The sequence below is a fragment of the Betta splendens genome, chromosome 7 (genome assembly GCF_900634795.4).
Source record: "Betta splendens chromosome 7, fBetSpl5.4, whole genome shotgun sequence".
Taxonomy (NCBI): domain Eukaryota; kingdom Metazoa; phylum Chordata; class Actinopteri; order Anabantiformes; family Osphronemidae; genus Betta; species Betta splendens.
Genome location: NC_040887.2, coordinates 16,227,361 through 16,253,827, shown reverse-complemented (window position 1 = coordinate 16,253,827; position 26,467 = coordinate 16,227,361). Strand labels below are relative to the sequence as shown.

Here is a 26,467-nt window from a genome sequence, read left to right as displayed (position 1 = left end):
TTTGTCTCTGTGGGGAAAATCTATTTGTGGAAACTCTTCCTAAAAAAAGAGCAAAGACACCGTAGCGCTACTTGCTTTCTGCTCCCTGACTGGACAGTTCACGTGGGCACATGTCACCTCTCGATACAACCCTGCAGGGCAATCCAACTATGACTGTGAAAAGGTAGTGACATTGTAGTCACCATACACGCACAGGCTTTTCAACAGATACAGTGAAGGAATAAATCCTTATTGTGTGAGTAAAAGCATCTCTATTGCAGGTGTACTTAAATTCATCCTTCTGATAACCTTTAAACAACAAGTATTTGCTTATTAGGTGACTAATTGAATAGAATATAACTGGTTTTGAGTGAGTCATCAGATAAAGATAAAGAGAACCAGTTGTATTCATTCTTTCATTTTATTACGACAAGCAACAAGCACTTTTTCCACTGAATAAACCAGTATCACTTGTGCAGCATCAGTGTAGTGAAAAGACCAGACTGTAACCATGCCACAATTTAGTAATGGTATTACAGCAGTGTGAGCGTTAAAACATGCTGGCAAAGACAGTCTGTAATGCACACAGACAACTGACAAGAGGATGTTAGGTGGGCGAGTGGCATTTCATCATACAATCCATGTACAGTAATCAATGACTACTCACTGGTGGAGGGAAGAGGGACAAGAGAGAGGGGGAGAGTGCTAGTGGGCATGTCAGATAAAAGCATGATATGAGAGAAACAGAAAGCAGCGGGAGGCTGCGTTTCATTTGGCGAGGGGTACAACAATAGATAGTGGGGACGCGTAAAAGAACACAAGACTGTGAGAAAGATGAAGAGATTAGAACAAACAGGCGATTATGTAAGCAATTGTTTGACAAGGGGAGACGCATAAAAGGCCAGGAAGCCCATGTGCTGATTAAAGAAGCTGAATAGACTGCACCCCCTTTCTTCTATACAATTCAGTTTTCATTTAGTGACCACTCAAAGAAACAGGCTTGTATTTTTCTTTAATAAAACAGTTTTCTTTAGCTGTTTTTTTCCTGTTAAGGAGCAAGTAACACTACTGTATTGTTCATGTTTCACCTGTTACCAGTGTTGTCAGCTGTAGCTCATTTTAAGAAATGATTCCCTTCCTTGTATGTTTGGCTCCACTAAGGCGACACGGCAGATGGCTTTGTAAAAGCGAGCTTCAACGTCTACTGACTGGATTCCTCTTTGAAAGAAGACGAAAAAAAACAGGAAGTGATGAGACAAACTGCTTTCAGAATAACAGAGACGCATTTCTCCCAGTGTGGAGGCAATCAAAAGCAGGGTGATTTTGAAACCATGAACCAAAGCCAGACATGATTCATGAGTCATGCATGTAAAAAACAGTGTGTAAACCACGCCGTGTAGGACACAACTTGTGAAAGTGAATTTGATTTAAAAAAGATTAACAACTAAGGGAAAGACAAGATTGGTTACAGATACAGTAATAGTGTGCTATTCTAGCTAATGCCTTTCTGAGCTATTCTAACATGCACAAAATTAATGAACATGTGCTGAGTGAGTTCAGGCAGAATACTCTGTCAAGCAGACCATGAAAATATGGTTAAAGGGCTATACTGCTCCATTTTTAGGCAGTTTTTTTCTCTTTGCCTGGAACAGGCACTCTGATATAACAGAATCGTGATTCTGGGGATTTAACTGTACAATCCGGAACTTGGCTTGCTTTTCACTCTAATTCGCAATAAACACTAGCAGATAATTAGCTCTCACTATTTATTTCATCAATCACGTGAAAAAACAAAGAAACAACAGACTCACAAGAAAACAAAGCAATCTATCATAAAGCCAAGTCATCCACCATGTTCCACATGTTAGAAACAAACAAAATATCAGAAGCTAAAGTCAAAAGGTCAGGTCAAGAAGTGGACTTTCTATGTCAGTAACAATTAGTATGCTCTTAGTAGTCAGTGGTGTAAGATCCAGCTATGTTTAAAATATTTCAGTGCCTTGGATTATTAATGACATGATTAATAATTTTACTCAGTGTTGACCGTATAATCCAAGTACTGACTAGCTGTCTTCTCTCAGAAAAGATACACGGCAGATGGAGAGATTTCTGTAACCTGGGGCGACAGTAATTTAATTACTAAATAGATTTATTTGTTTATGTGAAATTATTACCCCCTTACACATAGTATTGTCCTGCTCAGTAGCTAAATTCAAATACTCACAGCTTCTGGCTTCTATTTCAAGAGTTATATTTAGCCTGATGACTCATTGAACAAAATATTGTTAAGAATGAGCGCACTCATATCTTTAGCTTGGTTGCTTGTTCAGAAATTTTATTCTTTATTCACTAGGGTCAGAAAACCTCCATTTAGTTAATACACAAAATTTTTACTTGAGAACTGCTGTAAAGGACGAAGGATGTTTAAAAAGGCAACTGTGAACTGCGCAAATCCAAATCTGTCTTTCTCAGTATTATAGTGCCACCTGTTGGAGTTACAGACATCTGCAACAGGATCAGGACCTAAGAACAATTTATATTGTTGTAAACCTAATGTTTATATTTAAACATTAGGTTCTTATTTTTCTGTTACAGTAAAACATTTGGTCAAAACAAGAAATCTGAATTATTGGGGTTGGATTCACAGTGTAACATAAAGCCCTTCAGACCATAAATCAAGAATCATAGTATATAGAGCAAAAACAATTACTGCAATGACAATTAAATGTAACAAAACATTACTCATTAATCACACCTGTGAACTGAAAGTGTTTACGTTGACGGAATGAGAGTGTGCATAGCAGTAATCAAAGAAAAATCTGAAATATAAAGGATGTTTTTAGATGTTTCACAATCTTTCACTGCACAATTCACTATGTGTTTACTAATATTTTAATAATCTTGTATAATCTTTAATCTTGTTGTTGTTAATTGTATGTCTTTCTCATAGGTTGGCTGTTCATCCTTGTCTTGGGGGCGGGGCTGACCCCAATAGAGGGCGGGGCAGCGGGGGTCAAAGTTGAAGGCGTTTTGTCTTTTGTGCCAAGCAGAAGAGTGGAGTCCGATCAAACAGCGTCGTCTCTTCCCTCTTCCCCGGATCCTTTTAAAATTCCCTCCCGAACCTCTCCCCTTCTACCCTTGCCACCCTACCCACCCCCTGAACACTTTTCAAGGGACGGTTCGGGTAAGATCTCCAGAAATATGGTTTTGTTTTCTCCCAGTGGGAGTGAAGGACAGGGATAACTCAGTGCGCTCCGTAGGCCGCGGGATCGGACTATCGGGAACAGGCAATGCTAATGTTAGCAAAATGAATGGGAAACATGAGTTAAGTTTAGTGGTTAATCGGGGGTTAGTTCCAGGCATCTTACATTCATAGTGCATGTTGTAGTTCCTCTTAGGCAATATTACAGCAGCGTAAAGTAGCGTATGAAGTTACGGTAGAAATGCTGCGATGCTAGTTAGCTAGTTTAGCTTCGCTTGCGTGATTTGCCTTCTTGCTCTTTTCGAAATGCGATTTACTTGCAAATCTAAGGCCATTCGGTGTAGCTGCTTACTATAGATAAGCACTCGACATAAATTCACTATAACATAACGGTGAAGTTTTAATAACGTGTATTTAGGCCATAAAAAATACCAATACCAATATGTCGCCAAATCTGCTCATTGCCAGGAAATAGACACTGCCACACAGAGACACTGGGTCATTGTGCTAACATGAATGAGAGGACTCATTCAGCCTAATGAGACTTACTTGACTGAAATGTCCCTTTCTCTCGAAGTGATAAAGTACGTTATTAATCTACAGAAAAAGTCGGCGAGACGTTGAAATATCTGCAATACCTTATTGATCTGGGCTTATAGCAGCTGAATTCCTGTAGCTACATTTGTCCCTGATGAGCTTGTTTCTCACTCTGTTTCAGACATTCAGTCAGTGTCCAAAGACTCGCTTCCTTGGCCTAATTAGTATTTGGATTTAGCTACAACAATGGACTCAAGTCTGGTTGAAGGAGGACTTAATGTCACCTTAACAATCAGGCTACTCATGCATGGCAAGGTGAGTGTGGTGCTTTGCTATGTTTGACAGAAAACTATAAATGTGAGCACCGCTCGTAGCTTTGCCTTCAACTCATGATCAGGGTAATTTGCATTGTAGTTACTGCAAATATAAACTGTGATGCAGTATTGCTTAAAAATATGTTTGTGTTTGTACAGGAGGTTGGCAGCATCATTGGCAAGGTAAGTTAGGTTTTAACACCACAATGACCATCTGTCCACCTTTATTCTCGTAGGTGCTGTCTAAATTAATTTATTTTTGTATTTCAGAAAGGAGAGTCCGTTAAGAAGATGAGAGAGGAGGTAAAAAAAAGAAACTCTGATGCAGACGCATATGCAATGTGATAACACTGACTAATTTGTTTCTCTGTTTGTGCAGAGTGGTGCTCGCATCAACATCTCTGAGGGGAACTGTCCAGAGAGGATTGTGACCCTTGCAGGACCCACCACCTCTATTTTTAAAGCCTTCTCCATGATTATTGAAAAACTGGAGGAGGTTGGATTTGTGTGCAGCATCTTAAACTAAACATTCTGTAGCATTAAAATTGAAATGTCATTTTGTGAGTTTTCTTGTCTGTTTTCACCTCCAGGACATCAGCACCTCAATGACTAACAGTACGGCCACCAGCAAACCGCCAGTCACCATGCGCCTCGTTGTGCCTGCTAGTCAGTGTGGCTCACTCATTGGAAAAGGTGGCTGCAAGATCAAGGAAATTAGAGAGGTTTGTCATCATACAGTTTGTATTTTGTTATGTTACTTTTTGAACTTCTGTGTAATCATTGATGTATCCAAACAATTTGTCATTACAGTCAGCAGGAGCTCAGGTACAAGTAGCAGGGGACATGTTGCCCAACTCAACAGAGCGTGCCATTACTGTTGCAGGGACCCCACAGTCCATTATTGAGTGTGTCAAGCAGATCTGTGTTGTCATGCTTGAGGTACTGGCTTTTCAGATCTAATGGAAATTATATATTATTGGTTGTTTTTTTTTCTGTTAAGTAGTCAGTGATGATTTTTTATTTTATTTTTTTACAGTCACCACCAAAGGGAGTCACCATCCCATACAGGCCCAAACCCTCAGGCTCTCCTGTAATCTTTGCAGGTGGTCAGGTAAATGATGAAAACGTCCGTTCTTTTCAGTTTGTCGCTTGTCCTTCTTGGCCCTGTTGGTTTGCTGCCATGCTTAACTCTTTTATCACACCAAGGACACAGGCCCGGAAGATAATAGGATGCATGTTGTGACACTGCCACACCCTTCTAAGTGCTGTTCTCTCCTTGCAGGCATATGCTGTCCAAGGGCAGCACGCCATTCCACAGCCTGATGTAAGTGAAGGGCCCTCTGTAAGTGATCCAATATATTTGCAACTTCGGTCCGGAGAAGCCATGCCACCTTATTTCATCCATTGCTGCTTTTCCCTCCAACCATTCTTGATACTCATTAAATCAATAATTACAAAGAATTTAGATTAAAATGCTGACATCAGCATTTTTGTACAACTAAGTCATCTCACCTCATTACCATTGTAATCACTCAGTCAGTAAGGACAACAATCAGACAAATCACAATCACAAAGTGATCACAAAGTTTCAGCTCTGAACTGTCATTTTAATTCAGTTTAACCTCATCAACGAAGTGTGTGTGTGTGTGTTTTATGTCTTTTCCTTCGGTGTTCAACAGCTCACTAAACTTCACCAGCTGGCCATGCAGCAGAGTCCCTTCCCCCTTGCACATGGCAACCAGGGCTTCCAGGGTAGGTGTAAAGATTAAAACAGAAAACCTGATAGCTAATTAATTTACTTAGTATTGTGTGTATTATTATTCTCTCTCATTTATGTCTCAAGCTGGAATGGATGCCTCTGCACAAACTGGCTCTCATGAGCTGACCATTCCAAACGATGTAAGTAACCTTAATCTTAGCAGATAATTAAAATGCCTTCTCAAAGTTTTTATGTTTGCGTCATTTGAGTACTGAATGGGTTGACATTTTCCTGCCAATTTTCTTTTTCCTAAGCTCATTGGCTGCATCATTGGCCGTCAAGGCGCAAAGATCAATGAGATCCGTCAGATGTCAGGGGCTCAGATCAAGATTGCTAACCCTGTGGAAGGCTCAACTGACAGACAGGTCACCATTACTGGCTCCCATGCCAGTATCAGCCTGGCTGAGTACCTGATCAATGCCCGGTAAGAAAGAGAATGTAGCTAATGCACCGCATCCATTGCAGAGCAGCCCACAGACAGTTTTTACATCAGAATATTTGCTTTGTTTAAAGTGAAGATTCAAAGTCACTTTGTGTGAATGCTCTAGAACAAATTTGGATTGCTCACTGGAAACCAAAATAAATTCAGGGCATATTTTTAACAAGAGAAGGTTTGTGTAAATGAACCAGGAACATGAAATGGAGTTAAGTTTTTTTTTTTTTTGTTTTTGTCCCCCCCCCCCCTCAGGCTGTCTTCTGAAGCTACTGGACTCGCAGCCAACTGACATGGAGGATCTTCATCAGCACCTAATGTAACCCCGCCCCCTAATTTTTACCAAGAGGTCCTTTATTGATCTTAATGCAAAAAACCAAGTACTCTATACTCACTTATCTCCTGCTTTGGTTGGATACCTACTCTGTTGTAATGACACCATTATCATGATATTGGTATTTTATTTATTTATTATGTTTTTAAAGATTTCTTCTGTTTTTGTTATTTTTTCCCTTTTATTTTGCTGTATATCTGTATGAACTTGTTAGGTAAAGAGTTTTAGAAAAATCTGAAAAGGCATAAATGTTTTTCTTATGTCAGATTTTTCTTAGAAAATGTAAAAATTAAGAAAAAATACACGGTAACATTATAGATGGACTGTTCTTTCCATTTCTTTTAAATATGTATTTATTCTTATTTAATACACAGCTCCTTTTTTTTAAGAGTAGAGTGCAATGAATGATATTTGCCGCTTTCTTTTCAGAGCTGTACTTCCTAAATGAGGCATTGTGGGTTTATTGGGTTTCAGCAGGTGTAATTGATCTCCAGTTGAAGATGTAGAAACAACCTTATAGTCAGAAGGTAATTTCTGCTTTGTTACATGCAGGTGCAAAGGAGAATTTTAAAAGATACATAATCGCTCACCTCTAATTTACTGAGCAACTGTTTAGAGTCATTCCTGTTTTTCCATCCATTATAATTTCTCAATCAGGACTTTTTGAGCATTGTTGTGTATTGGACTATGATATGGGTGGGAGGGCCTTGGTGAGCAGGGGTGGGCCTAAATGAGAGAAAAATATTTTCTTTTTTCTGAAATTACTAAGATGATGATAACCTTGAAATGTTTGTTTTAAATAGAGAAAATATTTTTTTTAACTGCAGGGCTGGGGAATGCTGCAAGGGGCAAAACTACAAGACATATTTGTCTTTATAATGCTGAGGTAATAAATTATTATTAACTAGAAGGAGAAATATAGAATTAACACTAGTTTCCTGCTATCCTTTTTGCCTGGGTCAGATTTTATTTTTATTTTTTTTTAAATGTTTTGCAGGATGAAGAAACTCACGGTTTTGTGCACGTTTTCAAACTATTGTAGATCTGGGTGCAATTAAATTGTTAAAGAAATGAAATGCAGTAATAAAATGTGAAATGCTTAAACAATTCTTGGTCGTTTATACACCTGGATGACACTTATTAAAAATTATTATTAGGACTGTAAAATGTATTGATACCACTGGATATTTATAAAAGTATTGCATGCTGAAATTAATGAAAGTAATGATAATATTACTTGGAAGAAAAAGATTTATATTCAGCTTTTTCATTGTGACAACTGCTGAAAAGGTTGTAACACTTGTAACAGGCAAGCACCCTTTACATAATATACTGTTTAATATAAAATAATAATTTAATATTAAATAAAAATTTTAATTATATTAAAATTTAATATATATTATATATTGTCCATAAAGTTTATGGACATAAGAGGCAGAGCACTTTTAAGACCTTCTTAAACCTCACTGTGTAAAGTGGGTAAAGTGCCATGAGGCAACCTTTGTTGTAATCTGATGCTATATAAATAAAACAAAACTGTATTGAAAAGGAAAAAAAATATTTGTAATTATGGTGAAAAACAGTAGTTTCCTACTCGGTGTCTGAGATGAGAAGATGAAGCAGCTGCAGTTGTCACATGGTCTATCTTAGAAAAATACACGCTTGTTACCCAATACATTATTTATTGTTGCTCAGAATATTTTGATTTCATTATAACTCCTATGTTACAAGTACAATGTGCAATGCTGTATAAAAACAAAACCTTTCTATTCAAACCCAAAGGATACTTACTGTTCTACTAGTAACAACCACAGAGAAGTGCTTTATTTCTTATTTGGCTACTTCTGCAGTAATCTTAAAGGGTAAAAGTATCATTTGAGGTTTTTATGAAGCCTGTCAACACTGTGAGCCCCAGAACTCCACCTGGTTCTATGCTAAATGAGAAAGTGTCAGTTTACATGCAGGTTGTGATGCTGATGATTCTACTGACTGTCTGTTCACTCTATTTACAACAGTGAGGAGAGGCCACATACCAGGAGCACCTCTTTCTATACTGCATTACAGTTCACCAGTAAATCAAAAGTCAAACATCACCTCCTTTAAGGTCAGACTTATTGCAAGGCGGTTGTATTACTGGTTTTGTTCATAGCTAGGCTAGGTTTGTCTACTAAATTGGGAAACGCCCACCCATCACTTAGCAGTTTACTTAAAAATGAAAAAGTGCACTATTTAAAAAAAAATTATAAGCAAAGTAAAACAAATACTGTTTCACAAATTTATTAAAAATTTAAAACTGAAATACTGCATTTACAAAAGTATTCACGTTCCTCAGTGGTGTATTCATTGTGGTCAAGTGTGTGCAATTTTTGAAAAGGCACATAGATGTGTAGGTAAGTTCCCACACTTCACACTGCTTATGAGAATAAACACTAAGCCATAAGGTCCAAGAACATGCCTGCAGTCCTCTGCAGTAACATTTTGTAATAAAGCACAGATCAGAGAAAACAGTCATTTTAAAAGTCTGTGATTACAGGAGCACCATAGCCGAATTACTGTAATGTAATAAAATTAATGTAGAACCACTAATCTTTTCCTCCTAGAGTCCACTCAACTAACAAACTGGTTAACTGGACGAAAGGGTTCTATTCGAGGAGGTGAAAAGGAACACAGCGATAGGAGAACCCAAATGATGACTGAGCAATTCCGATGCCCTAAGACTCAAATCTCAAATTTTTTTCCTTATGATCCTGATTTAGGGGTGTGAATACATTTGTAAAAGAGCTTTCAATTTTATGATCTTAAAATAAAATGTCCAAAGTGTGGGGTTTGAATAATTTCTGAAGATCAGGGATAAATACGACAGAAGTGCATTTAGCTTAAACCCAGATGTCTCCAAATCACATATTTGATAAGATTAATAAAAACCTCAACGAATGTCTTGCAACAAATTTGAAACTCAGCAGCAGGACAGTAAAAAAAAATTACCTACTGCGAATTCTAAATATGCATCATGATCGACATCTTGGTAAGACTTTCATTCCATTTCGGCATTTTTTTTTCCAAGTGCTGACATTTATTAACAAAAACAAACTCAAGCAATACTTTCAGTATTAAAAAAGTGTAAACTTTCACAAAATAGAAAATGGACATATTCAACCCATAAATTATTAAACATGTAGTCATGCATTTGTTCACAGGGCTGCATATTGTTTAGTCTTACATTTTATCATACAAATAAAATAAAGTTAGATATTTATTGTGGTAAGTATTTGGATATTTACATTATTATTTATTAGTATTTAATGTATTAGTGTATGGAGTATCATGAAGTATATTCCCAGAGTGAGGGTTAGAATGATTAAAGGACTGTGAGTGTGGTATCTTGTGCGTGCATGTGCATTTGTGGAAGGTTTTTTGCTGAATGGGAGCAGCGACTAAATTTACCTTGGCAACTATTTTGCCTAAAAAACTTACAGAAGGAATTGACATATTTGTATATGTCACAAGCTGCCAAAATCTTTGATGTCAGGTTATGACAAATGTCCTATGTCATCTGATGTAGGTTTGCCAGCCAACAAACTTATGAGACAAGTCAACTTGTCATAGTCTGAGTGGTGTAGTATGTGTGTCCCTCATGACAACAGTAATGTACTGCACTGACAGATTAGTGTATGCTTATGATGGTTGGTCACTGAAGCCGAAGACCTGTCTTGGTGTCCAGTGGTCTATGGTGGTCCTGCATGGGGCACCTGTGGTGACCCCTGATAGAGCTGCGATGGCGCCACCCATGCTCCTGCACTTGAGGGTCGACTGGGTTCTCCGCTGCCTGACTGATCCAGCTCAGCACTGTCACAGTCAGAGTCATCACACAGGGCCCGACTCTGGAAAGAGGAGAGAGAAAACCATGTGGGTCTGGCACTGGTGACATTAGGATAGGTCTGTACTCAATTTAAAATAAAATGAACATCGTGGTGGATCTTTTTATAACCTTTTTAGTCTCTGGGCCTCAAAATGTTATTTAATGTTATTCTATTTTGCTCTTGCTGTTTTTTGTTTTCTTGCTATTTTATTCAGTCCAAGAACAGAGCACAAACTGACGTTTGGAGCATGTTTACCTCATTTGGATTCTGCCCGACATCTAGCTGGGCTTTCGCCTGGCCCAGAGCTCCATCCCTCTCTGACAGGCCATCGAAAGCCTGTGCAGGATCGGTGTTGTCTGCTGGGATCTCCGACCCTTGAGAGAGGAGGTCGTCACTGCGATCATCCAGCCTGTCGTCAGTGTTGGTGCTGACCACGTCAGGAGTACCACTGTGAGAGTGATCAGTCGTGTGGCCCTCCTCGCCGTCCGACACCGACAGGTTCTCTGAGCTGAAGGTAGAAATCGACTGACACTTTGTGATGCTGGTCGGGCGACTGTGGGAGATTGAGCAAAAACGTCAACAACAAAACAACAAGTGTGTGTTAAAATCCACAAATTGATATGACGCAAAGTCGCATATTCTTAGCTCTCTGAATATGTCAGCAATCTGTCAGAGAATGGATGGCTTGAAGAAATTTCCCACTATGAAGGAAATCAAATTACTCACCGTCTCCGTGGTAACTCAACCTCACTGTCAACTTCACCCTCCTCCTCTTCTGATGACACTCCACGCCTCTGTAGTGAGAAAATGTGGAAAATGCGCATGTGGAAATGATAATTAATAAAATAAGAAGAGTAGTTCTCAGCACTACCTGTTTACCTGTTTGCGTGTGATTGCTGCTCTGTACAGAATGGCTGAAGGTGTGAGGTGCTGACTCCCAGTACCACCTGAAGCCCCCCGGGGCAACCTCACAGCACCAGCTCCCTCCTCTTTATCCTCCCCATCGTGAGGCAGGCGTGGAGATCCCAGAGATCCACGTCCTGCTGCTGCTCCCCTCCCGCATGGTGAGTCGGGGCTGCTAGAGAACGGGAATGATGCAGCATCCTCACTGGGAGTGTCACTGCGTGGAGGAGTTTCTGTGAGATCATCAAGGCCAGCTGCCCCCACCTCTGACCCCCCTAAACCTGCAGAGGCACTAAGACTTCCCCCTCTCTCCAGGCCCCCCACAGAGGATTCCCCTTTTCCCTGACCATTTGCCTCTAACGTGGTGCAGATGAGGTCAGGGCTGGAGGAGGAAAGCTGTCTCTGCTGTTGCTCATGGCTGAGGGCCCGCATTGCTGCAGAAGGCTCCAAGAGCTGTTTGGAGGTGTTAGTGGTACAAATGGCTGGCTGGGCTGTGGAGTCCCTGTTAGGGGAGGACTGGTTCGCCTTTAGTCCAGCCAGATCTCCGCTGCTGCCCTTACCAGGCTTGCGATGCCGGGTCTTTACCCTCCGAGACCGGTTAGGAGAAGTCGAGCTTCTGTTGGGGCAGGCTGGGATGGTGACTTGCATTACAGAGGAATCCATTTTGGGAATAATTACCTCAGACTTGAGTATGTCTGGCCTGAAATAGAAGAGAGAATTAGACAACAACTATAATCTAAAAGCCTAATAAATATTAATTTACCCTTTTCAGTATCGGTATTACTGTAAGATTAATCAATTAAGCACTAATTTAAGCTCACACCTCTTTCCAGAGGGCAGCTTTTGTGGCACATTTCTCTTCTTGATGAGCTTGTCCATGGAGTTGGATGAGCTGCTCTGCCTGGAGCTATGGTGCTTAAACAAGCCTGGATACTTCTTATCCAAAGACTGCTCTCTCCTGGAAAGAAATACGCACAGACAGCAAAGCGTGACTGCATTGTGGCCCTTTAATTTGTAAAGTATATCAGCATTTTACAAAAATAAAGTCAGTGTTCATGCATTTATTTGCACCTCTGCAACTCTTTCTCTTTGAGCTCCAGCTGCAACATGACAGCACTGAGCTCCATGTAAAGGTTGTTAGCCCTCTCCAGCTTCCTCTCATAGTGCTCACGAATGTCCAAAGCGTGCCTAAAAAAAGGGGTGATGTCATTATGCATCTGCATGAGAGAATTCAAATCTTTGACAATAGACATGCACTTAAAGCACCATCCACAGGGGTGGACAAAAAAGTCATACAGAGAAATAGGGCAGCGTAAAAGTAGCTTCATGTATATGAAAATCACTGGTAGCCAATGAAAAAAATATAGCCATTTGGTATATATGAGAGTGCAAAATAGACCTGAGCTCCTCTCTGCGTCGGTTGATCAGCTCCTCATCAAGTCGGTGGAGACAAGTACCCTCAGATTTAATCTTCTCAAAGTGCTGTTTCACCTCTTCTCGCCATTCAGCCTGATGAGAAAACATGTCTGTAAATCAGCTGACTTTATTATCTATTTCTGCACATCCAGTGTATATCCATGTGAGTGTATATACATGTCTGCCAGTTTGTAGTTTTTCAGTATCCTCATTTAGGTTCAATTCATTAGTGATTGAGACCGTACCTGAGACTTGAAGTACGTCTCTTGTGGAGTCGACATAACATCCGCTGATGCTATATCCAGATGTAGAAGAATTTGACGGAAAGATGGTCTATTTCTGGGCTTACAGTTCCTACAAATTCAAGATCAGAAAAACAACTATATAGATTTAATAATGCACAGTAGCATTAATAGTACAGCTTACAGTAGATAGTACAGCCTTTCCATGCAGGTACTCTGAGCTCTTGTTTCTATTTTTTTCTACTATTCTTATCTAATCATTTCAGGCCATTTCTTTGCCTGTCTTTTCCCCCATTTGAAGCATTCATTCCAATGCTCACCAGCATTGTCTGAGAAGGATCTTAAAACCGTCAGGACAGCTCTCGGGAATGGGAAGCTGAAGACTGTTGTTTCCCACACCCCAGATGATGGCAGATGAGTCCACATCTTTATAAGGGATCTCTCCAGTTAGCATTTCCCAAAGCACCACTCCAAAAGACCTTTAAGGTGAGTCAAGCTTTAGTTAAGCAAGAGTATGTGGCTGTATTTGTAAGCGAGGACATGATGTTTATCAGACTTACCAGATGTCCACCTTTTCTGATACTGGCTCATTTCGAATTACTTCAGGAGCCATCCAGGCTACGGTTCCAGCAAATGACATCTTGGTGCTCTTGTCACTGAGCTCCTTTGAAGTGCCAAAGTCCGAAATCTTCACCAGGTCATCATGCGTAATCAGCATGCTGCAAAAGAGGGATTACATACATTTGTCCACATAAATGGATGAATGTTGCTTAACATTAGCTGTTTTGCCTTCTTAGGCTTACTTGGGCGACTTGAGATCTCGGTGAATGATTTTGTGGAGGTGTAGGTAGTTCATGCCTCCTGCAATACCCATGGACCAGTCAACCAGAAGAGAAGGGGTGATTTTACGTCCTGCCCTCAACACCTCATACAGCTGGCCTTGGGCACAGTATTCCATCAAGATACAGTAACATGGAGCCTGAGTGCAGACGCCCCTGAAGGAAGGCAGTCAGATAACGCAGCATGGGTGACAAAAATACTGAAGCAGTGGGATTTAAGCAATTAAATGATTGGGATGCTGATACAAGACTCAGTGAGATATCAAGAGTTTGCTCACTTGAAAGTAATGATGTTGGGGTGCTTCAGTTTGCGCAGGTGTTTAATCTCTGTTTCTTTGATGTCCCGCACTTTCTTTACAGCGACATCTTCACCATGAAACTTCCCAAGGAAGACGGCCCCCTGCGCCCCACTTCCCACCCACTGCAGGTCAGAGATTTCCTCAAAAGGAACCTCCCAGGATTCTAAATGCACATCATAAGTACATGTCTTGAGCAAATGTGAAATTGTGAAGTGTTACACACAATTATTACAAGAATTTCAACATTATTCTTCTAATAGTGCCGTTTGAATAATTATTTTATCACACATTTACGATTTGTAATTCGCTGTTATTGATTTATGTCAGATTGGACAGAGAATAGTTGGTCAGGTCTAGGTTGATGCTGCTTATTAGCTGACAGGGAAAGTCATGCAAAGTGTTTTCCATCTTAAAACAAATGGCATAGTTAGTTGACTAGACAATGATATACTTTTAGCTGTGGAAATCGAATTAAATATACTAAATTACTATTTATAGTTATTCTACGTTTTGTGATGTCACTTTTATTTACCTCATCAGGAAAAAACATAATTTTTTCCAGGTATTTTTATTTCATTAGATGTTTCTAAAACTATAAAACAATTAGAAAACTTGTGTGACAGATTTTGTGTTAAGATTTCTCTGGGTTGTCCTGCACACCAGTGTACATTGTATACCCTGAATCCCAGGAATAAACCAGGAACAATATAATAATAATTAATAAAAATTGAAACTTTATCGATCCCACAGTGGGAAAAAATTTCTTCTGTATTTAACCCATTCCCTGGGGGAGCAGGGGACAGCCAGGAGAGCTATTGTGGACTGGTTTCACACACCTGGTGCCAGAGGCTGGAATCGAACTGGGGACCTGGACCCATAGTGATGCTTTACCTATTAAGGTACTGGGCCACTATTCTCTGCATTTGTCCCTGGGAACAGTGCATATCATGATGTAATGAAAGATGATTAAAATAATTGTGTATTTTTAAGGCAATAGACTTTCACCTACTTCAACCCAAATCTCAAATTTTGAGCCCTATTAATAAGTTCAGGTATTTATGTTGCATCTCTGTGACCTAACAACACATTTATTTTATTTGATGGTATATTTTGATAAGAAACTTGTGTGACTTATTTGTGTATTCTGGCATATACTACCCAATTCAAACATAGCAGAGTGTCAGAGAGCATGTAGGCGGAACATTCTCTGTTATATTCACATACCTTCTTGGCTATGTTTATGTTCAGTAGAGTAGGCCTTTCCAATCATAGTCCAGACTGGTTTCAGGCAGCCAAACAGTCCTTCCAAAAAACCTCCACTTCCTGATTGTAGCCGAATGTTCTCAGATTGGCTGCGAACAGCTCCAGCCTCTGGACTGTGCCCGGCCTCAGCCCCCACGCCACACTGACAGGCATCATGTTCATGTAGTTTTAGCACACTGTTGTCAAAGTGGGCAGAGGGTCCTTCACTAGGAGTGGGGCTGCTTCCACCGGGAGCACCCTGTCCACCGGTGTCAATGGACAGCACGTTACGGAGGACACACTGTGTCGGGGTCAGGTCAGTTTCAGGGGTGCAAGCAGGGGTGTCTCCATCGAGTCTTCGATATGGTGGTTCTGAGATGGGTGTGCTGAATCCTGAAAGGGAAGGGGAAGGGGCGCGGGGCTCATGGATACAGGTCCCACTCATCAGGGGTTTCCCCAATACAGCAGGTTACTGTGGATTGTGGATAGTGAGAAAAAATGTAAGCCTAAAGGAGAATGGTTATTATGGCAAAAACATCAGAATGATCATCTATTGTTGTATGCATTTAGTAAAAAAAAAAAACTTTAACAAGTGTAGCTCATTTTCCTTTTGTTTACCATTAAAGCTGTCCAGTGCTGAAATGAGTACTCCCATACTTTTTTCATTTCAAGAAGTTACCTGAGTTGGTGCTATTTTTATAATCAAACCATAAGGAACAATTAAACAGTAGACATGTACAGCTTATTCAGTTGGGTCCACAGTTTTTTTTAAATCTATCCCATTCTGACTCAGACAAGACAAGTATGCCTATGAATGGAAAAATCAGTCTGCCCAGTGGAGCCATAACCAACAGTAAAGATGGGCATTAGGAATGAATTGAATAGGGGAGGTTGTACAAACCACAGTCCTAACTGTCACTTGTTCATTGTCTGTCCCTGTGCTGAATGTCACGGTGTGACGAGATCAGACCAAAGCTACTGTGATATACTCCTGTATATCATCCGTCAGGCATAAGGTGCAGAGCAATGTCTGCACCTGAATAATATGACGAATTGCATAACCACTTCAGCGTAGATATGTACATATGTCTGTGCATGCTTGCATATGTGTGTATTTGTGTGTGTGTGTGTGTGTGTGTGTGTGTGTGTGTGTGTGTGTGTGTGTGTGTGCGCGCGCGCGCGCGCGCGTGCGTGTGTGCGTGTGTGTGGGTAGGTTGGGGGAAGGGGGCGAGAGCACCCGATTCATATACCCTACACCAGCTCCATGCCTTATACTGCACCAAGGAGAAGCAGAAACAGCGGCCACTGGGAGAAATTAGAGCGTGAAAAAACGGGCAATAAACAACTACTGGGTCTATTCGAATAAGCAGCGCGCGCACACACACACACGCAGAAAGATCAATCTTTAAATAACCGAGGATGTGATGATGACACTCAGTAGCATCATAGCCGACGTGCATGAATTGCAAGCCCGATGCCTACTATGGTCCACGTCAAGTGAACTGCCGCAGCGTCTGTAAATTTACTGAACGCTGGCATGAGTACAAACATTTCGTAATGTGGGCTTTCTGGCTGAACAAATATGATTTTCTAGCCTTCATCGACGGTGATTCGTTTCTTGGCAGAATCAGTTCACTGGTGCAGTGCGAGCGGCGTGAAAGCAACGGCAATATCCTGAGATACGCGATTTCTTTTGCAATCAGTATTTCACTGAATACTATAACATTCCCATACCTTTCTGCCTGGTTGATGTTGCGTTGTCAAGTGAAGGGTGGGCTCGGATTTCTATTTGTCGGCGATAACACGCACACCGTTGTTGATCATCCGCCCGAGATGTGTTTTGTGTTTCCAGCCTCTATATCCACAAGTTTCACGTTACTGGGATGGATCCCAGTGGGTAAATTGTGTTATCAATAACCGGGGACCCAAGCAACGTGAGGCGCGCTGGGTTTTGGGGGGGAGGGAGCTGTCTCCTTCCCAGTGCTGAATTGACGTCACGGAAACGCGAGTTTCGCCGCAAGGTGGCGACACCACCGGGCTCTGCATACACACAAAAACAGTTCCATAATTACATAAATTTTTTCCATTCGCAAAATGTGGATCAGGGGCATATTTCATTCACTGATTTCTGTGAACGCTTCACCTGTACAGTAGTGACGTGTCCTGATGTCATTTCACACCCTGCTGGGATGCTGCTGTGTTCCCAGCAGAACAGAGTGGGCAACTGCCAAAAGCCCAAGAACCCAATTGATCCAAAAACCTTAAGTTGGTGCAGCTCTATTAATTTTCATGGTTTGGTCCTGAGGTTTTTACATCACAGTCAGTATAAAGTTTAGACATTTACTCTAGATTTATCGCATTCATTCTAAAATGAACAAATGAATTTGTTTATTTAAATAACATAATCAAATATTGTTCTAGCAGCCGTATTTTGGTCATGACTATTTTTTTATGTTTTAGAACCTGCCTTAAAACAATTGGTGCATTATTATATTATTATTATATAACATTAAATGTATTCTTTCCTGTATTTCATTTGAAGCCAATTTGATCAAATTGTAATTGTATAAAAAGTAAAGTATAAATCCTGTTTTGTGTAACAATGAATTTAGTTTATATAGTTTCAAATATATATATCAGTACATGACTGATTTCCTCTACTGTCAGATGTATTAATCAAATGAATTCATCATTCCTGGGTTTACTGATAAATACATTCAAATATAGTTTTGAATGTATTGAAGTAATGTATTGAGTTTTAGTTAAGTAAGTTAAAGTCTGGTCTTTTAATTCCAAGTTTTACAGTTTTCTGACTTTTGCTTTATATTGTTTTTATTTTTTGTTGAAGTTTTGATGATTCCAGTCCAAACTCCTACCAGTTGGTGGCGGTCGTGCACCAATCGCGAAACTACTTGAGTTCCAGCATTTTGTCTCTTTACACTTGCCGTACGCTTTACGGCGGGATTGAGCAGAAAGTGTCACAACCTTTTAGCGTGTTATTTTGAGTGGAAAACGGAGTATAATTTACCGTACTTCCCAGGCGATATCACAAGGTAAAGCGAGCACGTAGCTGGTGCGATCGTCAGCAACCGAGTAGTAGTATTTGTCAAGTATGTCACTTACAGCTAGCTAACCGAAAGTTTAGTGTTAGTAGTAGACTTAATGTAGATGTAAATAGTGTTAGCTTAATGCTAGCTATGTCATATGCCTACAATTTAAGTGTGAACATACTATTATTTTGCGTTTCGCCACCTGACCGGCCCATGGTGTGGTTTCAGTGTCCAGGTGCTCCGGTTTGGTTGTGTCTTTTGCAAAATGTGCTCCCTGGCGCTGTTTCCTCCTCCGCTGCCCTCCGGACAGACCACTCTGTGCGAGTCCAACAACGAGCTGCTGCCGGGGACCAGCACCGACGACCGACTCAAACAGGTCTGAGTCGTTTACGCTATTAAAATTAATTGTGTTTAGCTTGATTTAATTTCTAAAACTGTTCGTACCGTGATGCATATTTACAGTTCATCACCGTACGTCTTTTTGTGCAGGACTCCAGCCCTTTGAGTCTATACTTTCCCCGAGAGTTTCTGAAGCTCCACAGTCGCTCAGAAAGCAATAGCGGCAGCAAGGCAGCCTTTCTGGATCACTCTGAAACCTTGTGGATGAGGAGTGCGGCAGCATGGTAGGTACTGTCATTGATCTTTAGAGCTGGTACTGACATTTACTTGGTGTCTTAATACATATGACAACAAAGTACAAAGTAGCCAGTGGTCGCTTTAAATGTCACTACATTGATGATCATCAAACGTGATATTTTAAAGGATTAAATGGATACTTCACTGCTGAAACGCAAGGTGTGTTATAAAAATTGAAGGTTTTATTAGCATTTAGAAACCTGTTCCTAAAACTATTAATTTTTTTTTCTTTGCTGTTCATGGTTCACATACTGTAGTTTAAGAAAAAGGTTATAAAGTAGATAATAAAAAATAAACTATGCTCAGTAGACATGTACAAGGAATGTGCGAGGCAGTGGCTGTAACATCAGAAATATCAACAGAAATTAAAACTAGTTATTAAAAAATGTGTTTCTATTTGAATGTAGTGGCTGTGTTGTAAAGAAGGTTCCACGAAATGATGCAGCTGGTCAGGATTCTCTCAACAGTGCAGTTCTAGAAATTACAGAGGATCTTTCGTTACATGCCAAACTTTCTCAGTTGTTAAAATATGTTTAACTGAAAACTCAACACAATTTTAATTTTTTTAGTTTCATATGTATGTATTCACTACAAGTCATATAATGTAGAGGCATTTCAATAATTTGCTTAAAGTCTGTTATAGACATTATTTTTGCATCTTCTTTCTATCTGTTTTAGGCGGGATCGTGGGTTCACAGGACTACTCAATGAAATTATCAACTCTGATAAAGAGGGTATGTCAGGAGTAAAAGTTTTTATTTACCATGACAACACCTGGCAATCTCATTCTATACACTCATTCATATTCAAGTACAGTGATTCTCCCCTCTACCTTCCAGTACCCAAATGGCTTTCTGTGAGTTCTGGCTGTATCCTGGCGCTACTCCAACGGGTGTCTTCTTTCCACAGTTCTTTGTTTCCTCATCTCACAGTAAGTTGTCCCTGCTTTTTTAAGACCACCTCCTTAACGAGTTTACTTGCACTTTACAGACATGTGATTACCACTTTTATTATACTAAAAGTTTTTTTGTTGTCATTTGTTCTGCAGTTGAGCTGTGAGGACATGATAACAGAGTTTTCACAAGTGCTGAATTGGCAAGTACAATAACAATTTTGGTCAATAAATGGCAGGAAAATCGGATGTTTTATCCCATGAAATGCACTTTAGTCAAATACAACATCTAATAGGTCAAGTATGATCTTGTAAAGACATTACCTTAAGCGGTAATACATCATTACACTGTTCAGTTTCTAACAGTGAATCATTATAATTTCAAAATAAAAAGCAGATTAGGTAAATTTTAAAACCTTGTTTTTATTTATTTATTTATTTTTTTTAAGAAATGAAGAAAAGTAGTTAAGGGACTTCAGATCAGACGAAACATTCAGACAAGATACTAGAGTAATGTTTGTTTATGCAATTGTCAAATATTCTAAATAGCCTATTTGTTTTTAACAGGTCTGACTGTGTAGTCCGAGCCTTTGCTTGGCATCCTCATACAGATAAATTTGCTGTAGCCCTTCTGGATGACTCCATTAAGATTTACAACCCCAAAAGGTGCCACTATCAAAACAACAGTTTCAGAATACATTATTTTATTAAATAGTAGTCGTAGAAACTTGTGACTGTATGGCCATGGCTTACAGTAATTGTTTTTGTACTCTTTGTCTCAGTGTCACAACTCCCACATTAAAACACCGTCTACAGAGAAGCGTGGCAGCTGTTCAGTGGAAACCACTCTGTGCATCTGCTCTGGCAGTCGCTTGTCAGAATTGTTTACTCGTTTGGCATGTGGACCCCTGCTCACTGTCAACCAGGTACTTGCAGCAGTAATCAATCAATCAATCAAGAAATAACTTTATTTGTTCCCAAGGGACAATTTAAGTTGACATGCATCAATCATACATAACCGCGTAAAAAAACAGCATAAAGTCATAGTGATTAGATTTTTTGGCGTATTACGAGTTTAATTTTCTCAAACATAACATAATAAAATAAAATATGTGATGTATATGTGAGCTATATAATGCAATCGCTGCTCACAAATTTGTGAGAAAGAAAATAATCAGCCAATGTATAAAATGAATAAACCATTAATTAACATATTAATTGTAATATTACTTTTTATTTGGTCTCTCCCCAGCAAGTGATTTCTGTCAAGCCTGGGTCCAGATAATTAATTAAATTTACACCAGGAAGTATTCTATAGAGTTTATGATAAACAACAGAAATATAAGATAATTGTCACTGAATGTAGATGGATAAATGTAGTAAGGGATAACATATGGCCTGGAAAACATGAACTTTAGACAAGTTTTCAAGTCATGAATAATAATAATAATAAGAGAAAAATAGTAGATTCTTTGAGTGCTGCACAAAGTTGTGGGCATTGTTAAGATTGTCATTCAGGTTCTCTTGACCTTGCCTTTACTGTAGGAGCTAAAACTCTAGCTTCTAAGTGTTGATGGAATTGTAGAGTAATGCACACAGTACTATTTTAGGAACTGAGACTGATGTGAAGATGCTGCCAGAAATAAGAGTACATTTTAGTCTAACTTTGTATTTGTGCAGTGTCATTATAATGCATTGCATTTCTAATGCATAATAAAATTATGACGTAACTATTTTGTTGGAAATGTTCTAGAGAATTATGCCATTTTGGTTATTTTATCTGACTGATATGAAAGGGGATTGTATGTGCAAATGTTTTTTGATAAAATAGATGCTTTTTTTCCTTAACAATTCCAGGCCATCATCTGGTTGTGCTCAAGTATTGTCTCATGCTGGTCACTCTCCAGTCACTTTCATTGCCTGGTCTCCAAGTGGGTCATTCCTTGTGTCCGCCTCGCCTGTGGACACATCAATGATGGTTTGAGGCAACTCCTTTAAGTTTAAGTCTAATTCGTCATGCTATTTGCTTGGGTGTTTAACTGGCAATCTTCCTATTGTACCAATGTGTCCTGAAGGTTTGGGATGTTGCTGCAGAAAGCTGTGTTCCCCTTCAGCGTGTAGGAGGTGGTGGAGTCACCTTCCTGAGTTGGTCCCCTGATGGTAGCCGTGTCCTAGCCTCTACACCTTCTGCCCTGTTCAGGTTGGAGACAGGACTTTTATGGCAGTCTTTGAGAGCTTAAATATTTCCTTTTTTCACATGGCTAAAGTTTAGTTCTTTAGGGTCTGGGAGACCAAGATGTGGACCTGTGAGCGTTGGCCCTCTGTCAAAGGGCGGTGCCAGGTGATTCATTTTTTATCCAAAATTAAATAAATTTTTATATTTATATTTATATATTTTGTTTTTTTATGAAATAGATTTGAAACTTGTTGTGTGTTTTTGATAGTCTGGCTGTTGGAGTCCAGATGGGAGTCGTCTTCTCTTTACAGTACAGGGGGAATCGGTCATCTATGTGCTCACCTTCACTGACACACAAGGTCTTGTTGGTAATTGTTGGTTTCAATAAATTATGTCATTAAGTGAAGTAATGTCAAAAACCAAAACCAAAAGTATTATTTTGTTTATCACTATTATTTTGCAGGCATACCTGCAAGCACATCAACAGGACCACAGATGGCAACAGTGGTGGCTGACCTGTCAGAGACGACCTTCAACACACCAGATGGAGACATCATGTAAGAGAAGCTGCTGTTTTGCCACATTTTCACCTGACTACATTACTCACAGAACTCAAGTTAGTTTAATTTTTAGTTTAGTTTCCTGCCAGTCATTTATTGATGTTTCAAGCTTGCTTCATTAATATTTAATAAATATTAAATAATAATAATAATTATAATTATTTGCAGAAATGCCCTACAGTTTTGCAGAAAAACACAAATATTCCCTTTTTTTTCTTTGTGTCAATATATAATCATTTCATGCATTTAAAATTAAATAAAAAGAACAATATATTTTATTCGCTTGAATTAAGTTTTTGACTGTAGAAGTTGGAGGATCTGAATGAAGTTTTGCATGAATTAGTCCATACAAGGAGAATTGGAATCTGTATTTTATATGATAGTGCTTGAGACTGTGACATGCTGTAATCGATTAACACAATATGACAAACTCATTCATTCAAACGTATATATTTTTGAAATGTGATGTACCAGTTTCAGATTAAAGTTAACCACCAAAATACTACTTATGTATTATTAAAGTAATTATTCAACTATTACAATTTAACATAGATTTTACTGGGGAATTATTAAAATTTAATTTAGTTTGATCTTTCCGATGTCTTACAGTGTTGGAGGAGAGATCCAGTCTTTAGCCTGGGACCCAAGAGGAGAAAGGCTTGCTGTCCTTCTTAAAGGTCTAGTGTAACAGTCTCTTTATGTTTCATTCAAATCACTAATCTTAATCTATGCCTTTTCCATTCTCTCAGGTGATCTCCAAGAAGCAGGCCGACCTGCTGTTATAGCAGTGTTCAAGACAAAAAACAGCCCCATTTTTGAGCTTTTGCCATGGTTTGTTTGTTTTTTTGCATGTGGTTAGATTTAATATTTATATAAATCTCTCTCTCTCTCTCTCTCTCTCTCTCTCTCTCTCTCTCTCTCTCTCTCTCTCTGTATATATGTATATATATATATATATATATATATATATATATATATATATATATATATATATATATATATATATATATATATATATACACACACACACACACACACACACACACACACACACACACACACACACACACACACATATATATATAATTTCAATATGGTGTTTTGTCTGTTTAGTGGCTTTGTTCAAGGGGAGCCTAGTGCTGAACCAAGACTGATGCAGTTCCACCCAAATTTCCAGCATGGAGCTCTGCTCACTGTGGTTAGTCTTGAAATCCTAGATTTGTTTGTTATGTTTTAGTAAATAATTACGATAAATTTATAGATATACACTTCAAAAACAATATGGTATAGACTGAGCTGAAGTGAGACACATGTGGGTAAAGATGATGCTTGAATGATATCTACAATATAATGTGTGTAATACCACACCATAAACACTTTTCTAACACGATCCCCACAATGGGTTCCTTATGGGGATCAATGTAAATATAGACCCCATTGTCATACATGAAATGACCTATTTTTATATTCTTTGGCATCACACACCAAATTATAAAACTTGCTGGTTTTTATCATTATGCAAATATACAATCTAATTAAATGACTTAAAATTCTAGGTCATATTGATTTTGCTTGTTCACCCTTATACCTAACTGTTCAGCAGTTAGAAATTGTGTTTCATTAATTCATTAATAACAGTCTATGTTGCCTCTAAAGTGATATTTCTGTTTCTTTTCAGTGCTGGTCCACTGGCAGAATTACTCATGTGCCTTTCTACTTCCTGAGTGCTGGCATCCCCCGTTTTGGTCTTGGTGGCAGTTTATCTCTACCTCCTGCACTGGAAAAGCCTGATGACTTTGCCAATCAGTCGCTATTTACAGAGCTTATATCTTAATTATCTCTTAATCAAGTGTGATCCAATATCAGACACTCACAAATGATTTTAGTATTTAATGTCAATAAAAAAGTATTCAGTAGTAACACTTCTTTTTTTCTGCTTAAGTGTAATTGGACATCATTGTTGGGTAATAGTTAATTGTTGAATGTAATCTTGCACAACTAAGCAAAAGGAGATATAAAGCAGAGTCAAAGCCAGGTAGAGAGGGTGCATGGCCAGGGGCCAGCTTGAGAGCTAGCAGAAGGTCTACTCTCTCCGCCACTGTTTTTCCTGCAGCTCAAGAGATTCGTCACCGCACAGTGCATTCTGTGTGTTGTAGGATATGACCATTTTCATCCACAACACACAATACTGCCATTTTGCCTGTTTTTTTTTCTTGACATTCTTGACATTTTGCACATTTTAGCTGATAAAATACATTTTTTTTATAACACAATTTGCTTTCCAGTGGTGAAGTATCACTTTAAATACAACAATTATAGATATCTATATCTATAGAGATAGATAGATGAAACATCCAAGATCCATAAGTACATCAAGAATAAGGCCCCAACAGATGATGTGCTGAGTGCATGTCTCAGGCAGTGGAGAACAGAGGATGAGATGCTGGAAGAGGGACCATCATGGGAGGACAAGCCCTTACACGGGATGTACCACCGGAACATAACTGAAGTGGCTGATCTCAACAAATCCTACCAATGGCTTGAAAGGGCTGGGCTGAAGGACAGCACAGAGGCACTCATCCTGGCTGCACAGGAGCAGGCCCTGAACACCAGAGCCATAGAAGCCCAGATCTACCACACCAGACAAGACCCAAGGTGTAGACTGTGCAAAGAGGCCCCTGAGACGGTCCAGCACATAACTGTAGGCTGTAAGATGCTGGCAGGCAAAGCATACATGGAACGCCATAACCAAGTGGCTGGCATAGTATACAGGAACATCTGCGCAGAGTATGGACTGGAAACCCCAAGGTCAAAATGGGAAACACCTCCGAAGGTGGTAGAGAACGAGCGAAAAAGACAGACAGAATGGTAATGGCGAACCAACCAGACATTGTGGTGGTGGACAAAGAGCAGAGGAAAGCCGTAGTGGTGGATGTGGCAATACTGAGCAATGGCAACATCAGGAAAAAGGAACCTGAGAAACTAGAGAAAAACCAAGGGCTCAGAGAAGAACTGGAGAAGGCTTGGAAGGTGAAGGCCACAGTGGTGCCTGTGATGATCGGAGCACTGGGGGCAGTGACGCCCAAACTGGAGGAGTGGCTACCACAGATCCCTGGAAAAATATCCGACATCTCAGTCCAGAAAAGTGCAGTCCCAGCAAGGATACTGTGCAGAACCCTCAAGCTCCCTGGCCTCTGGTAGAGGACCCGAGCTTGGAAAACGAATCAGACCACGCGTGGAGGATGGGAAGGGAGAGAGAGAGTTTATATAACATAATTATAGACAATTATGTGGTGGTACTGCCTACTTTTTTCAGCCATAAATGACATAAATCAAATGCCATAAACAATAGGTGACATCGTACATAGCCTTATGTACCCTCAGACCTGTATTAAGTGTGATGCAGTATCTCTTTAATTACAATCTTGGTGCATTTTGATTTCATTGCAGCATATTATTTTGGGGTCTTTGTGTCGTTTGCATTTCCATTAACTTAAATGCCAAGTATCACATGCTCCACTAGCAGTAAACAGCATTTTCAAATGATCAGGTTGGTCAAAATCTTCTACGTATAATGTCAATAATCTCTTAATTTCATTGCCATTTATTGTCATTAATTTTAGGGAGTATTGTTAATTGTATGTTTTAAATAAAATAAATGTCACTGTAAAGGTTTTAGTCAAGCTTTTATTACTGAGGGCAAATACTGATGCTGATCTGTTGAGATGCATCCATAACTCCACAAAATGTTTCTTGTCTAGTTCAGACAAACAGGAGCCAACTGGGCCTCGTCT

At 39.4% G+C, this 26,467-nt stretch overlaps 3 protein-coding genes across 5 annotated transcripts; 2 read left to right on the top strand and 1 right to left on the bottom strand.

The window, feature by feature from the left end:
• Positions 1-2,999: 2,999 nt before the first annotated feature.
• Positions 3,000-7,666, top strand: LOC114858872 (poly(rC)-binding protein 2-like). 2 transcript variants are annotated; one of them, XM_029156529.3, is made up of 13 exons: positions 3,000-3,163; positions 3,900-4,033; positions 4,192-4,215; positions 4,303-4,335; positions 4,412-4,528; positions 4,623-4,754; positions 4,843-4,971; positions 5,069-5,143; positions 5,315-5,356; positions 5,712-5,784; positions 5,876-5,931; positions 6,046-6,215; positions 6,480-7,666. In XM_029156529.3, exons 2-13 carry the CDS (start codon positions 3,965-3,967, stop codon positions 6,514-6,516), a joined length of 957 nt encoding a protein of 318 aa, XP_029012362.1. In that variant the 5' UTR covers positions 3,000-3,163; positions 3,900-3,964; the 3' UTR covers positions 6,517-7,666. The 2 variants fall into 2 exon arrangements, with proteins under 2 accessions (XP_029012362.1, XP_029012361.1); XM_029156528.3 differs by having other exon boundaries at positions 5,315-5,374.
• A 1,153-nt stretch (positions 7,667-8,819) lies between these two features.
• Positions 8,820-17,347, bottom strand: map3k12 (mitogen-activated protein kinase kinase kinase 12). The gene is made up of 14 exons (XM_029156527.3): positions 17,094-17,347; positions 15,342-15,831; positions 14,097-14,280; positions 13,783-13,974; positions 13,540-13,698; positions 13,300-13,458; positions 12,983-13,091; positions 12,721-12,830; positions 12,393-12,509; positions 12,145-12,279; positions 11,298-12,021; positions 11,145-11,212; positions 10,674-10,971; positions 8,820-10,439 (listed from the first exon to the last, which is right to left on the bottom strand). The coding sequence occupies exons 2-14, from the start codon at positions 15,802-15,804 to the stop codon at positions 10,284-10,286; spliced, it is 2,874 nt and encodes a 957-aa protein (XP_029012360.1). The 5' UTR covers positions 15,805-15,831; positions 17,094-17,347; the 3' UTR covers positions 8,820-10,283.
• A 914-nt stretch (positions 17,348-18,261) lies between these two features.
• aaas (achalasia, adrenocortical insufficiency, alacrimia) lies at positions 18,262-24,593 on the top strand. Of its 2 annotated transcripts, none has more exons than XM_029157063.3 (17): positions 18,262-18,412; positions 18,638-18,785; positions 18,899-19,032; positions 19,724-19,779; positions 19,885-19,976; positions 20,094-20,140; positions 20,505-20,603; positions 20,720-20,863; positions 21,795-21,915; positions 22,013-22,137; positions 22,218-22,278; positions 22,382-22,472; positions 22,577-22,670; positions 23,283-23,350; positions 23,423-23,504; positions 23,787-23,871; positions 24,352-24,593. In XM_029157063.3, exons 2-17 carry the CDS (start codon positions 18,675-18,677, stop codon positions 24,505-24,507), a joined length of 1,566 nt encoding a protein of 521 aa, XP_029012896.1. In that variant the 5' UTR covers positions 18,262-18,412; positions 18,638-18,674; the 3' UTR covers positions 24,508-24,593. The 2 variants fall into 2 exon arrangements, with proteins under 2 accessions (XP_029012896.1, XP_029012895.1); XM_029157062.3 differs by having other exon boundaries at positions 22,382-22,481.
• Positions 24,594-26,467: the final 1,874 nt, after the last annotated feature.

Coding starts and splice junctions, on each gene's coding strand:
- LOC114858872 (XM_029156528.3), top strand. CDS start 3,965: ATGGACTCAAGTCTGGTTGAAGGAGGACTTAATGTCACCTTAACAATC. Junction 4,755..4,842: donor AGATCAAGGAAATTAGAGAG/GTTTGTCATCAT, acceptor TTGTCATTACAG/TCAGCAGGAGCTCAGGTACA. Junction 5,144..5,314: donor TAATCTTTGCAGGTGGTCAG/GTAAATGATGAA, acceptor CTCTCCTTGCAG/GCATATGCTGTCCAAGGGCA.
- map3k12 (XM_029156527.3), bottom strand. CDS start 15,804: ATGAGTGGGACCTGTATCCATGAGCCCCGCGCCCCTTCCCCTTCCCTT. Junction 13,699..13,782: donor CGAGATCTCAAGTCGCCCAA/GTAAGCCTAAGA, acceptor CCTCTTTTGCAG/CATGCTGATTACGCATGATG. Junction 10,972..11,144: donor GTTGAGTTACCACGGAGACG/GTGAGTAATTTG, acceptor AATCTCCCACAG/TCGCCCGACCAGCATCACAA.
- aaas (XM_029157062.3), top strand. CDS start 18,675: ATGTGCTCCCTGGCGCTGTTTCCTCCTCCGCTGCCCTCCGGACAGACC. Junction 19,033..19,723: donor ATGAGGAGTGCGGCAGCATG/GTAGGTACTGTC, acceptor TATCTGTTTTAG/GCGGGATCGTGGGTTCACAG. Junction 19,780..19,884: donor TATCAACTCTGATAAAGAGG/GTATGTCAGGAG, acceptor TCTACCTTCCAG/TACCCAAATGGCTTTCTGTG.